The sequence below is a fragment of the Panulirus ornatus genome, chromosome 48 (genome assembly GCF_036320965.1).
Source record: "Panulirus ornatus isolate Po-2019 chromosome 48, ASM3632096v1, whole genome shotgun sequence".
NCBI classification, from domain to species: Eukaryota; Metazoa; Arthropoda; class Malacostraca; order Decapoda; family Palinuridae; genus Panulirus; species Panulirus ornatus.
Window position 1 is genome coordinate 20386420 of NC_092271.1, and position 15693 is coordinate 20402112.

The following is a 15693-nucleotide window of genomic DNA, read 5'->3' on the forward strand; positions in this document are numbered from 1 at the left end:
TCGACGATCATCACCAGGGGCTTGGATACCGCGCAAAAGGTCCTCAGTCCTGAGCAATCATATCTTGATAAGACTACCGAGGGTGAGATGATATACGCTATCGGGGATGACTAATGTGAAGCTGATAAACGAGTGGAAAGAGAGATTTGCTTGTCGTCGGGACCACAGCAAGAGCCGCAGGCAGCAAGTTGTTCTCAGAAATGATTCCCTACGTTACTCACTATTTCGATATTCACGGGACAACTGGCTGTAGAAAACAAGGACAACAGTCTTTAAAGACACAGACGACAGTCTTGTGTCCTTAGAAAGGCGACACATTTTACTCACAAAGACGACAGAGTGTAACAACACAGACAACAATCTACCTAAACACAGGCAGCAGTCTTCGTCAACACAGACGCAAGTTTTCCTAACCAAAGACAAGTCTGTATATACACAGACAAACGAGCATAACATCCGCACACAAGACCACAAACAGACATAATCAAATAATCTTTATAAATAAAGACTAAACCAAATATAATCAATAACCTTGATGAATAAAGAGTGTCTCCCTAAACACAGGCCACACTCCATAAAACCGGACTCAAAAAATTCTGTATACACGCCGTCAGCTTCTCACAGTTGCGAGTGGCCCGAGTTAACACAACATATTTACCACGGGCTTACAACAGCAATTTGGGAATAACAGTAATGACAAGATCTGTGTAAGGGTCAAGACAACAGTGCCACGAGGAGAGGAGCAGCATCGACTGTATCTTAAGAGACGTGAAATTAGTATTTCGGGAAAAGTTAAGGGAGGTGAGTTAAGACTATGATGGCGTGCGGGATAATTAGTTAGGTGGGTCAGGTGTTGCTGATAAGTTATCAGGACTGATACCCACGCTGGCCAGGTGAGGGCCTCGCACACACACACACACACACACACACACACACACACACACACACACACACACACACAGTTAGCATTCTACTGTTGGGGAGGGCAGGAGAGACGGTGGCCTGTATGGGTCCTCCTCATCAGTCGTCTTGAATCGTATTACAAGAGACAGAAGACCTCAACTTCGACAAGGACTTCGAAAAGGACCTCAACAAAAAGAGAAGCTCCACTCTGAGAGGACCACATCATCTAAGGGACCTCAACTTCGACAACACCACAACATCGAGGGGGGGACCTGAATTCCGAGAGCACCACAACATCGAGGGTGACCTGAACTCCAAGGACACCACAACATCGAAGGAGGACCTCAACTTCGAAAGGACTTCAACATCGGTCGTCGCTCCAGGATCATGAGCTAAGAACTCGCCTTCGTCATGAGAACGGAAAGAGTCATCAAATACTTGGCTCTGCCTTTCCAGGTGGCAAGAGCCATTGTACTGAACACCCTCCTGACGGTGCTGACCATCTTCGCTCCGGACAGCCTCAGCAACACCTTCCTGAAGAAGACGGGCATCGGCCAGCTTGCCGAGTATGTCCAGTACGGCGTTGGCGACCCTCGGTGCTACTGGCACAGGATGGCAACGATGATTCAATGGTAAGGCTGGAAATTTAATGGTCTTTGGGAGAGAGAGAGAGAGAAGAGAGAGAGAGAGAGAGAGAGAGAGAGAGAGAGAGAGAGAGAGAGAGAGAGAGAGAGAGACTGGGGTGTGGAGACAATCCATCACATACTTTTTTCTTTTTATCTAATTATGAATTCTCGAAAAAAACATTATCATTTTTGTATCAGAATTCATTACAATCAATCCACCGCGCAATCTACGCAGTTTCGAATGCCATGGAAAAGGAGTTTACGATTACGCCACACCTGGCCTCTGTCTCTCATCACCACACCTGGCCTCTGTCTCTCATCACCACACCTGGCCTCTGTCTCTCATCACCACACCTGGCCTCTGTCTCTCATCACCACACCTGACCTCTGTCTCTCATCACCACACCTGGCCTCTGTCTCTCATCACCACACCTGACCTCTGTCTCTCATCACCACACCTGGCCTCTGTCTCTCATCACCACACCTGGCCTCTGTCTCTCATCACCACACCTGGCCTCTGTCTCTCATCACCACACCCGGCCTCTAGCCATCACTACACCTGACCCTAGCCTCTCAACACCACAACTGGCCTCTAGCCCTTAAGACACCTGGCCTCTGTCCTTAATCACCACACCTGGCTTAGCCATCATCACCACACCTGGCCTCTCAACACCACAACTGGCCTCTAGCCCTCAAGACACCTGGCCTCTGTCTCTTCATCACCACACCTCCTGGCCTCTCAGAATCTCACCACATACCATCAGGCTGGCATCATGCATCCTCACCTCGGGTGGCAGAAAATAAGACAAGTTTCCCCATGCGCAAATATGTAATTACCAACGACAAAAACATTAGGTAATTGTTGTATACCTGGCACGGAAAGAAAACGCAGTTTCGGCCTGAAAACGAGAACAGTGGACACCCCACTTCAATGGCCCATTATTATAAGTCGATGCGGAAAACTCCGATCATATTGTCTGGATCGAGTATAAGGTAATTACGTAAACTAAACGTTCACGTTAAGAGACGAAAGTAGAGGATAAAGACCCCACCAGGAGTTTATAACGTTAGTGAAAAATTTGGCGTTCATTTTTGCGTTCATTTTTCCATTCTTGGTATTTGGGGCGCGTGGTGTGACATTACCGAGGGGTTCATGCAAAGGGAGGGAGGGATGAGATGGTATGGGTCTGCTGCCCGGACGGTGAGGTGGAGCGACGATGTCTTCGTTAATGAGGATCATGATCATGATGGCAAAGCCCACGACCTGAGTGCCAATACCCATGACCTGAGTGCCAATACCCACGACCTGAGTGCCAATACCCACGACCTGAGTGCCAATACCCACGACCTGAGTGCCAATACCCATGACCTGAGTGCCAATACCCACGACCTGAGTGCCAATACCCATGACCTGAGTGCCAATACCCACGACCTGAGTGCCAATACCCATGACCTGAGTGCCAATACCCACGACCTGAGTGCCAATACCCACGACCTGAGTGCCAATACCCACGACCTGAGTGCCAATACCCACGACCTGAGTGCCAATACCCACGACCTGAGTGCCATTAATCACGACCTGAGTGCCAATACCCAGACCTGAGTGCCAATACCCACGACCTGAGTGCCAATACCCACGACCTGAGTGCCATTAATCACGACCTGAGTGCCAATACCCACAACCTGAGTGCCAATACCCACGACCTGAGTGCCATTAATCACGACCTGAGTGCCAATACCCAGATCTGAGTGCCAATACCCACGACCTGAGTGCCATTAATCACGACCTGAGTGCCATTAATCACGACCTGAGTGCCAATACCCACGACCTGAGTGCCAATACCCACGACCTGAGTGCCATTAATCACGACCTGAGTGCCAATACCCAGATCTGAGTGCCAATACCCACGACCTGAGTGCCAATACCCACGACCTGAGTGCCATTAATCACGACCTGAGTGCCAATACCCACGACCTGAGTGCCAATACCCACGACCTGAGTGCCATTAATCACGACCTGAGTGCCAATACCCAGACCTGAGTGCCAATACCCACGACCTGAGTGCCAATACCCACGACCTGAGTGCCATTAATCACGACCTGAGTGCCAATACCCACGACCTGAGTGCCAATACCCACGACCTGAGTGCTATTAACCAGAACCTGAGTGCCATTACCCACGACCTGAGTGCCAATACTGATCCTTTATCAGTACATATGTCACACATAACAAGACAATGGATCGTGATAAGTTCTTTTGCATGGAATCTGGATGTCAGAGGAAGAAGAACCTGGCTCACAGCCACGGGATGTCAGAGGAAGAAGTCCTGGCTCACGGCCACGGGATGTCAGAGGAAGAAGTCCTGGCTCACACGGCCCCGCGATGTCAGAGGAAGAAGTCCTGGCTCACGGCCACGGGATGTCAGAGGAAGAAGTCCTGGCTCACACGGCCACGGGATGTCAGAGGAAGAAGTCCTGGCTCACACGGCCCCGCGATGTCAGAGGAAGAAGTCCTGGCTCACACGGCCCCGCGATGTCAGAAGATGAAGTCCTGGCTCACACGGCCCCGCGATGTCAGAGGAAGAAGTCCTGGCTCACACGGCCCCGCGATGTCAGAAGATGAAGTCCTGGCTCACACTATCGTCGCTAACGCCAACTATTTCCGATGGGGGAAGAGTGACGCTGGGTAGAGTGATACTCGTGATGTCCTGCGATGCACAGTCCGCATCAAGGGGGGGTTCAACTAGCTTGGTCTACCAGGATGGGTTACACGCAGACGAAGACAACGAACTCAAGAAGGTCATCATAACCCGTACAGCATCGTCTAACTGCACTGGCGTTATGTTCTCGAAGTCATTCTGTCTCGTTAAGGTCATGTATGTGTTTCAGTCTCTTCAGGGGGAGCAGCTGTTCTACAACCACGCCATTCGGAGAGCTTGTTTGTACACGAGGCAAAGAACTGGAGGCACAGGTATAAAACACGTCCTGGGTGAGAATGTCCTGTGATGTCACCATTAGTTGATCCACTGCTACCACTGTCTACCCTATGGTCATATCTTTGCCTTTCCATCATCATTTCTCTCTCACACGACCCTGCGCGTGTCGCCTGCAGCGTGGTGCGCGAGGCGACCATGACGGCGGAGGTAGGAGGGGCAGCGCCCAACCCCGAAGTGACCCGGCTCAGCGATGGCTCTCGACGCCGCCTGCTGGACGCCGCCGTCAGCGCCAGGCCCCTGGTCATCAACTTCGGGTCCTGCTCCTGACCGCCGTTCGTGGCCAGCCTCAGGAAGTTCCGTCAGGTAATGACACACGCGGTTGAAACAACACCCCGCCCACTCCAGCCAAAACCTACAGCAGGTGAGACACTATAACTAAACATCTATCTTATGTTGAAGGCTCCACTCTCGAACTAAAGTCTTCAAAGAGATCAGGCCTTAAAGACGGGAAATACGAGAAAGGGTAAAGAGCGAGAAAGGCAAGTAGGCGGAATGAGAGGGGGGAAAATTCATCTAACACATTTGTAAGAAGGGGGGAAAAAACCTGCCTTTTTAAGATGGGTTAGATTCTAGGAGTTAAGGAAGACAGAAGGGGATGAATGATCTGAAGCCTCTGCTGTGTGGGGGAATAACTCAAACATCGTTATCTTGAATTACGAGCGGCCACTGTGAGGCAGTGGCTTGCCCAACATTAAGTGACACTAGTAACCACTATCCTGGTGTGTAGCGGTGACTCCTGTAACAGGGAACATCTTATAATGGTGACGTGTGACCATAGTCATGCCTCGCGTCACCACTCAGCCGTGGTGACCAAAAGTTCTGGTGAATATGTATATAAACACACACACACACACACTATCTACACGCATCAAGAGTACTTCCCAGATCATCCCACTAGGCTACCTAAATCAAGAGCATCTTTTGCCGTACTTCCTTGACGGTGAAAGAATATACAATACATTCACACTTAACGTTTCGACGATGCGTGGACAGCTCCTATACAGTATACCCCTCATACTAATTCCTCCATGAGGTGTAATGATGATGAACGTCTTCCACGTCTGTCACTGGTGGTCAGAGATGAGGTAGAGGCACTTCGTTGCTCTACTTCGTAGATTATTTCGGAATTTGGTCACCTACGCTAATACCATCACGAAGTGTGATCGTTGACGGTCGTGTTACCGAGACTTGGTCGCTGTTCCAGATGACGGAGGAGTTCCGAGGGCTGGCAGACTTCGAGGTCGTGTACATCGCTGAGGCGCACCCGAAGGACGGCTGGGCCTTCCAGGGCAACATCGAGGTCGACACCCACAGGTGAGTTGACATCGTGTTCCGAAATTCGGTCGTGTACATCACGCCTGCGTTTTCCTGATACTCGTGTTGGAGGTGCTGTCTCCTCCTGATATACTCCTGCCGGTGGTGCTGTGGCCTCCTGATACTCATGTAGGTGGTGGCGCTGTCCATCAACAGCTTATTTAGTCAAAAAAAAAAGAGAAAAGGGAATATCTCCTTTTGTAAGGCAAGGAAAGACAACACCTATCTCCCCTTACAGACAGATATACCACAAAACTTCTATATGTTCTTAATCTTTACGGTTATCAACACATGGGAGGTCACGGAACTTGATTTTTCGTAAAAGATGAGAAAGACGAGCGTGGCGGTGTTATCCAGAGAGATAAGAACTGGGATTTGTTGGGACTGGTTGCTATAAAGGGGAAAGTATTACAGGTAACGAAGTCCCGTTATCTTAGGCAGTCATACTGACGTTCCTGAAGTGCATGGGGAGGCCAGATAACAGATGACCTGATGGTCTCAGACGAAGTTATCTGCTGGAGGAGAGGACATGAGAAAGCCAGATAACAGAAGACCTGATGGTCTCTGACGAAGTTATCTGCTGGAGGAGAGGACATGAGAAAGCCAGATAACAGAAGACGAGATGGTCTCTGACGGAGTTATCTGCTGAAGGAGAGGACATGAGAAAGCCAGATAACAGAAGACGTGATGGTCTCTGACGGAGTTATCTGCTGGAGGAGAGGACATGAGAAAGCCAGATAACAGAAGACCTGATGGTCTCTGACGAGGTAATCTCCTAGAGGGTAGTACATGGCCAAAAAAAAAAAAAAGAGGAATATTTCGAGTAAGGAGAACAGAGCTTCGTAAGAAAGAAAAAAAAAAAAAATGGTTAAAGAAGAAATGGCGCGAGGGAACAGGTTACTAATCATAGCGATAACTTTTCCCTAGAAGAGTAAGCATTGTGTCTGACTGACGGCGACGTATATGGGGTTAAAGTGTGAAAGGCTCCTACGTATATACTAGCAGTGCGTCTTACATCTTAACGTAAAATCTTACGACTCAAGAACACATCACTTCTCATTGTTGGTCAATAAATCTCAGCTTCTTCCTCATTAGATCCCATCTCATTAGGAACTACAACTATGGTTCATATAAGCAGCGAAATTTTACCAGCTCACCAAATATTAACCCGGATTTATTTCCACCAATCTGCTCTCAATAAACCACACTGTTGTTAAACGTAGGCAGATGACTCTGGTATAATCCCACATCTTAACCTCCTCAACTGCCCGAGGAGGGAGAGAAGAAAAATAATTGTTCTAATTCAGATTCTAAGTTATATGCATTTTTTTTTTAAATGAATTGGATTGCTACTGGCACCATGTTCTTTAATCATAACAACTTGAAAAGGAGAGAACAAGATCTCCTCTTTCTTTTAATGTAAGCGATTTTTTGGTAGCTTTAAATTGGAATTTTTCAGAGAGACTTCGCAACAGAGTTAAAGTTGTTGGATAAAACATCGTCTCTTAATCTATATAAAAAGTTTTCCTCAATGGGATTTTACCTGGGACTGCAGGAGGGGTCGGCTGGGATACAGTTATGTGGGATTAGATACAAGGCGAGTCTTGCAGGGTGGCGAATTAAATTCAATGATGTACGACACTATGACATGTCTCCCTTTAATTTGGGCTTGGTCGTCTGAGCGTAATACGAGAGACTATGTTATATTCCCCCAACCCCTCATGTCGTGGCTTCGTAGTCTCCTTGAGCATGAGGAGGTTGTCGTCTTCATACATAAGTAAAGACGATCTTGGGTTTCATTCCTAACTAGCTGCAGTCTTTGCAAAAGCACAAGCACTGTGTCGTCCGACACTAATTCCAGTGTGGAAAATTTGTACACAGCATCATGCACTTCCCATGCACTGCTGCAGGTGGTGAGCTATCAGGTGGGCCAGTGTCTATACCACCTGCCAGATGGCCAGTGATTCACACCACTTGCTGAAGGTGCTGAGCTATTAGGTGGCAAATGTCCAGACCACCTGCTGCCAGTGGGTAAACTGCAGTAGTCTTCGCCTAGCTATACACTGGCGAGGAGGAGGAGGAGTCTTTAGTGACATGGTGAAAAGCTAACTCGGTCAGAGCGAACGATACGTCTCGTCCAGTGTGGTGTCTCCCGGGCAGGTCCCTGGAGGAGAGGCAGGCGGCGGCTGGACGTATGGTAGAGCTGGAGCCCCAGCTGTGCGAGGTGCTGGTGGACCAGCTGGATGACCGGGCCAGCCGGCACTACGCCGCCTTCCCAGAGCGGCTCTACATCGTCCAGGACGGCGTCGTCCTCTACCAGGGCGGACGAGGACCCTTCGGCTATAAGGTGAGTATGCGACGGGCGTCTGCGACTCCCTCTTTATGGTCGGTCCAGGCGAATAATGGCTCCACCAAACACCAGGTGAGCACACATAAGGGTCACAGGCGTTCAGCATTACCTGGCAAAGCTTAGGTGAACAAAAATATTTACTTCTGTACTACTGCTGAAAGAGGAAGAGGCACGGAACCTCCCAGCACACGGTAACGACAAGGGAGGGGCATGGTAGCTTCCACTCTTAGGCAACTAGAAGCGGAAAGGTGTATGGCAGCTTCTAACACGAGACAAGTGGAAGAGAAAGGAACAGAGGCTTTAACTTATATCTACATGGCATTTACAACGAGAGGCAGGCAGGTAGGCAAGAACTCTTGCTATTGCTAGACATCTACAGAGGGTAAGGTAGGAACTCTATACTTGGTAACTTGAGGGGCCGAGAGAGAGAGAGAGAGAGAGAGAGAGAGAGAGAGAGAGAGGGTGACTCTGAGGGGACGAGGAGACATCATAGGAAAAGGAAACAGGTAATTCTCTCACTAACAGAATATTACGAGGATAGGATCCGACTTTACCACTACAAGGTGATTACAAGGGAGTGGGAGGTGCATTCCACTTCAAGTGGCATCTTTTATAGCAGAGACATTATTCCGCGAGTTCATTCAACTTTCTCATTTCACAAAGTTCACAAAGTTTTACTGTTCATAAGGAAACAAGTACATGAAGGACTGGACAGACTAGTGCAATAAGGGAGTCGTTTATGACGTGGGCAGACACCAGGGTTGTGAGTATGACGAAACAAAGAAGGAAAAACAGCCCACACGGCATACCACAGACCTTCCTCACACACGCCTGACTGGTGTATCTAGCTCTCCACCTCACGTCAGACTCTGTCTGAAGGAGGTCATTGCTATAAGCATCGTAAGCTAACGAAATATATTTGAGATAGGAGGGTTCTTTGTGGGATATGATTAACGCAATACCTGTTCATTTTCAGCTGGAGGAGGTCGACGACTTTCTGAGGAAGTATGAGAGGCAGTGACCCCGCACTCTGCACTGACCTAAACATGACCAACTTTGGCTCCAGTCACTGCTAAGGGCCACCTCTTTGACCACCTGAGGGAACCAGTGTAGTGAAGACCGTTCCTATACGGAAATCTATATCTATTGTTTACGTCGCAAGGGCAAATATGAGTGTCTGATCATAATCAAAGTAATCCAATGTTTATGAAAAGTCCTCGATTATAGTCACTGCCCAAAGAATTACTTTATATACATATCTTTCAGTCCATTTGTGTTGGGATGATCATACTGGAAACCTCTTTTAAATCATTATCATTATTATCATTACTGTTTCGAGGGAGTCGTTTGGGTAGTAGCTTTGACCCAGTCATATATGACGAGTCTGCCAAGAAGGTCAGTGACCAGGGCCAGTCTCAGACGACCTCGCTGGGTCAAAGTTCACAACCCGGAGGATCTCCCCACCACTCTAACTCTAATTACATTCAGCCAGGAACCCATGTAAAATAAAACCCTTGAGGAATAAAGATGAACAGATGTGTTGGTCGTATCTCGTCTGTCCAATCCGAGATTCGAACCTTAACCTCACTGAACCACAGCCAGCGAATTTCTCCCACTACACCGTGGATCCAACATTATAGATGTGTGAGACTAAACCATCACACAGATACAGAAACTTAGTGCCTGTCTTTAATTCATGTATATGACTGGCTCCCAGAGAGGACGTGGGTGAACGCCATGCAAATGTATGCTAATTATTTCATGAGTGTCTGGACGTGAGGTAAACTTGTTCGACTCAAGAGCAGTCCAGCACAGGCCAGTGCCGCCGGCTGACGGGACGCTGGCTAGAGTCACTTGCTGACCTGGCAGTTTCCAGCAGTGAACATCACAACTCGCTTAATCTGGCTGGAGGCGTGTCACCCGTCAACACTTGATAGTGTATGTGTGTGCGGCGCTGAGATAAGAGAAGTATGTGGAGGCTAGTGGCAGGGCCTCTGTGTGCGTGTGTGTGTGGTAGCCAGTGGCAGGGCCTGTGTGTGTGGTAGCAACTGGCTGGGCTTGTGTGGGGTAGCTAGTGGCTGGGTCTGTTTGCGGTAGCCAGTGGCTTGGCCTGTGTGTGGTTGCCAGTGGCTGGGCCTGCGTGTGTTAGCCAGTGGCTTGGCCTGTGTGTGGTAGCTAGTGGCTACCAATGGCTAGGCTTGTGTGATAGCTAGTGGCTGGGCCTGTGTATGGTAGCCAGTGGCTGGGCCTGTGTGTGGTAGCCAGTGGCTGGGCCTGTGTGTGGTAGCCAGTGGCTGGGCCTGTGTGTGGTAGCCAGTGGCTGGGCCTGTGTGTGGTAGCCAGTGGCTACGGCTGTGTAGGTGGGTGGCTGACAGAGCTGTCGTGGTTACATGGGTGGTGCTCCGGTCGCCTGGGATCTACATGGGTCTTGTCACAATATTTACATATAAATGTTATCTGGAAATATAAATAATGCAATGGCTGCGCGACTTTTAATTTTGCTTCACTGTTCTGTAGCCATAAAGAGAATAACAGCAACGCAATCACGGGGATAATAAATTCAAAACCGGAATAATATTAAAATAAATTACTTTCACATATGAAATGAAATGATCCATGCATATTTGCAAGCATACATTTAGGTTCAAACGTTCATTATACGCATAGTCTTCTACTGGCTGACTCAACTAAGGCTCTAAGGGGACCTTAACACTATCTTCATACATCTTAATTGTTTTGGTATTCCTGATGTGATTATAACACGAAAGGGCACCTGGGAAGTTATCTTGTTTCATTTCCCTTTGGTAAGAAAGGAACACTCTTTCGTCTGTTTCCTTGCGCTACCTCGCTAACGCGGGAGACAGCGACAAAGCAAAATAATATATATATAAAGTCTTTCATCACCTTTTGGATTCATCGAAGATTAATCTCTGTTGCAGTAATGCTTGGTAATCTTCTTGTACTTCTGTGACTGTCTTTTCCACTCTCGCCAGCCATTCCACTGCGCTGCTGTTCCTCCTCTCCCCCACATGTCACATTCGCAGGAGCCTCCTTATATCTATCTCACACCTCCTTCACTTGGATTCTACATCTGGGTTCTCATTCGGCCTCAGTTTAAGCTACGTGTATGGCCTACCGAGAGATCCTGCTCTTCTTGAAGTCGCTGCAGAGAGTCATCGCTAGAGCAGACTCGTTAACAGTGCTCAGACGCTGGACAAAACCCCTCGTCAGGGGGTCGACTTGGGCTTCCCAACCACCCTCACCTAAACAGGCTGCGTTCGGTGCCACGAAAAGACACGGAATATCTTTTTGAGGATCCGTGAGCGAACCACGGGTCCGCGTACCTCCTGACGTAGGGAGTCAACCAAGTAAGTTCGATACCCCGGCAGGGTGTGGCCAGGTAACTACTGGAGCCGGGAAGATGAAGGTGTTTCAATACGACAGCCCTTCCCCTGCTGGCAAACCGAATGCCAACGACCACAAGTGTCAGTGCACAAAACTGGCCAGCGTCCGCCACATTACCACACACCACAACTCTCCACCTTACGTGACCAACACCACTACAACACCAAGAAACACAAGCCTGTCTACAGAGTATCGTCACTGCAGAGTAACCAGACCATCAATGAAAGAATGACTAAAAAAAAAGAAGAAGAAGAAGAAGAGGTACAATGATATATGGAAATGAAATAAAGGTTTACATGGACGTATCCACCATACGCTGCTGTGCGCCTGAGAACACCCCCTCACATACCCCGTGAGGCGGGGGAAATCATGTGGGGAAACAGACGAGGTATACACGTAAACACACACACACACACACCACACACACAGGCACACACATGTGGGAGGGGGAGGCAAAGTGCACGTTTCCTCACAACAACAACACTCTAGGCAAATCTTTAAAAAGGTGTCGCGGTATATTGGAGCATCGACAGTATAACAATGCTGGCATTTAGAGCACGGCTCTTTACAGCCCGGCATCAGCGAGGGAGAGAGAGAGAGAGAGAGAGAGAGAGAGAGAGAGAGAGAGAGAGAGAGAGAGAGAGAGAGAGAGAGAGTCTTTACACCTCAGCTTCAACAGGGGGGGAGGGGAGAGGGGGCGGCGGGGCGGTAGGGGCATTTCTATAGCTAATCATCATCGGAGAGGAAGGACGAGGCATTGCTTTTTACACCCGTCAGCATCAACGGAGGAGGGGTAACAGGCATGTTACACCCGTCAGCATCAACGGAGGAGGGGTAACAGGCATGTTACACCCGTCAGCATCAACGGAGGAGGAGTAACAGGCATGTTACACCCGTCAGCATCAACGGAGGAGGGGTAACAGGCATGTTACACCCGTCAGCATCAACGGAGGAGGGGTAACAGGCATGTTACACCCGTCAGCATCAACGGAGGAGGGGTAACAGGCATGTTACACCCGTCAGCATCAACGGAGGAGGGGTAACAGGCATGTTACACCCGTCAGCATCAACGGAGGAGGAGTAACAGGCATGTTACACCCGTCAGCATCAACGGAGAAGGGGTAACAGGCATTTTGCACCCGTCAGCATCAACGGAAGAGGGGTAACAGGCATGTTACACCCGTCAGCATCAACGGAGAAGGGGTAACAGGCATTTTGCACCCGTCAGCATCAACGGAAGAGGGGTAACAGGCATTTTGCACCCGTCAGCATCAACGGAAGAGGGGAAACAGGCATGTTACACCCGTCAGCATCAACGGAAGAGGGGTAACAGGCATTTTGCACCCGTTAGCATCAACGGAGAGACAGGTATGATGTTCGTCGAGGATTTGCCGTACTTTCTTGTCTATGAATTCGTATTTCATACTCCCGTTCGCAGTAAAGGAAGACAGATCGATCGTCCGATACACAGCACTGAGCGATTCCGTAGCGCTGACCCTTCCCTGACCGTTCGTGGTTGCAGTGCAGACCCCTGCTTGCCTGTCCGTGTTTGTAGTGAAGACCTCCCTGCCTACCCGTCCGTGCTTGCAGTGAAGACCTCCCTGCCTGGCCGTCCGTGTTTGTAGTGAAGACCTCCCTGCCTGCCCGTCCGTGTTTGTCGTGAAGACCTCCCCGCCTGCCCATCCGTGTATGCAGTGAAGACCTCCCTGCCTGCCCGTCCGTGTTTGTACTGAAGACCTCCCCACTTGCCTGCCTGCCTGCCTGCCCGTCCGTAATTGCTTGCCTGCTTTCCTGTCCACACGTCTAAGCCAACAGTACGGGCGCATACACACACACACACACACACACACACACACAGATCATTACTGCTCTCGCGGGGTTATCGACGTGTGAACATCTGCAAGCAACTGTTGGCGAATCAACCGTGGTCACGGAGGCGAGACTTGTTGCTCTGGAAGAGACACAGGCGGAAAGAGCTCTGGCGACAACAACAACAACAACAACAACAGGTGTGGAAGCCCCCGTCGACATCAACAATAGCAACGCCGCCACCACCATCACCAACACCATCTCCTTCTTCACCACCACCACCACCACCAACCGTCATGAAGACCAACACAATCTCCAACACCATTACCACCAACATCATCATCACCATCACCACCATCATCCCCTCCTCCGCCACATCATTATCAGCCCCGTTATCATCATCACTGTCACCGGCTCTATCATCATCACCATCACTGTTATCATCATCACCATCACCATCATCATCATCATCATCACAATCGGGAAGTTATACTGCATCAAAAGCAACATCAGAGTCATTACCAGCATCACCAACATTATCAACAAAGCATCTGTCATGAAAGGCCGGACCACAGCGGCAGCAGGAGGAGGAGGAGGCCGGACCACAGCAGCAGCAGCAGGAGGAGGAGGAGGAGGAGGCCGGACCACACCGGCAGCAGCAGGAGGAGGAGGAGGAGGAGGCCGGACCACACCGGCAGCAGCAGGAGGAGGAGGAGGAGGCCGGACCACAGCGGCAGCAGCAGCAGGAGGAGGAGGAGGAGGCCGGACCACAGCGGCAGCATCAGCAGGAGGAGGAGGAGGCCGGACCACAGTAGCAGCAGCAGTAGCAGGAGGTCGGACCACAGTAGGAGCAGCAGTAGCAGCAGCAGTAGCAGGAGGCCGGACCACAGCAGCAGCAGCAGCAGGAGGAGGCCGGACCACAGCAGTGTGGTGCTGAGCTCCATATTTAACGTGGCGCCGGCAGCTCTGGGCACTAAAGGGGTGAGGCTACAGAGCGGTCGCACGGTTCGCGTCGCTAAATATCTCCCGCCGCCGCCGCATCCAATACTCCACCTCCGCCGCAGCCGCATCCCACACTCCACCTCAGCCGCATCCCACTCTCCGCCTCCGCCGCATCCAACACTCCACCTCCGCCGTATCCAACACTACGCCTCCGCCGCATCCCCCTCTCCACCTCCGCCACATCCAACACTCCACCTCCGCCTCCGCCGCATCCCAGACTCCACCTCCGCCGCATCCAACACCCCCCCCTCCGCCGCATCCCACACTCCACCTCCGCCGCATCCCACACTCCACCTCCGCTGCCGCCGCATCACGCCTCACCTCCCTTCGCGAAATAACGCAACTTCTCGTCTTCTCTTTTTAATAAAATCGTCCCAATGCCTTTTAAACTCTCGTCGTGCGTCAGACGCGAGATCCCTCACGTATTTATTGAAGGAGATTCGTATATAAAATGATTCTGGGAATGTTTAACTTACAATGCTATCATAACAAAGCTCTAAGGCAATGGGTTATGCACGAGGATGTGGTGTTTTACGGTCACACAGTGTGTAGTGTGTGTGTGTGTGTGTGTGTGTGTGACAGTACACACAAACAGTAAACACACACACACACACAGTAAGCTACTGGAAAGGGAAATCAGAAAGCAAAAGGAAGACTTTATATCAAGGAGGAACTATATCATGGAGAAACTATAATGAGAGAGAGAGAGAGAGAGAGAGAGAGAGAGAGAGAGAGAGAGAGAGAGAGAGAGAGAGAGAGAGAGAGAGAGAGAGAGAACACGGTGTAAGAGAGAGATGGTCTCTGCACCTACAGGAGGAGGGCCAGGCACCAACTGCTGCTTCAGACACCAACAGGTGGCTCAGGCCCCCTACAGGAGCGTCAGGCACCTACAAATGACCCACATACCTACAGATGGCCCCCAGACACCTACAGATGGCCACGAGACACCTACAGATGGCTTAAACACTTACAGAAACCGCTGCAAGGAATGTGGTAAGTGGCACAGGTAACCCCTTAAGTGGCACTTAAGTGGCACTACCACACCACCAGTACAAGCATCAGCAACAGCACAAAGAACAGGACATACACAAGACCAAGAACAAGCCATCACCAGCACAAGACCAAGAACAAGCTCATCACCAGCACAAGCACAAAACAAGCTCACAATCACCAGCACAAGCACAAAACAAGGACAATCACTAGAGAAAAACACATGCACTATCACAAGCACCAAAAAAAAAAAGAGAAAAAAAACTAGAATAAACACCAAAACAATCATACAGCAGCA

At 49.9% G+C, this 15693-nt stretch overlaps 1 protein-coding gene across 1 annotated transcript; it reads left to right on the top strand.

Moving 5' to 3' along the window:
• Positions 1–1401: 1401 nt before the first annotated feature.
• Positions 1402–10671, top strand: LOC139763809 (type I iodothyronine deiodinase-like). The gene is made up of 4 exons (XM_071690081.1): positions 1402–1535; positions 5730–5839; positions 8000–8186; positions 9166–10671. Exons 1-4 carry the CDS (start codon positions 1533–1535, stop codon positions 9208–9210), a joined length of 345 nt encoding a protein of 114 aa, XP_071546182.1. The 5' UTR covers positions 1402–1532; the 3' UTR covers positions 9211–10671.
• The last annotated feature ends 5022 nt before the right edge of the window (positions 10672–15693 follow it).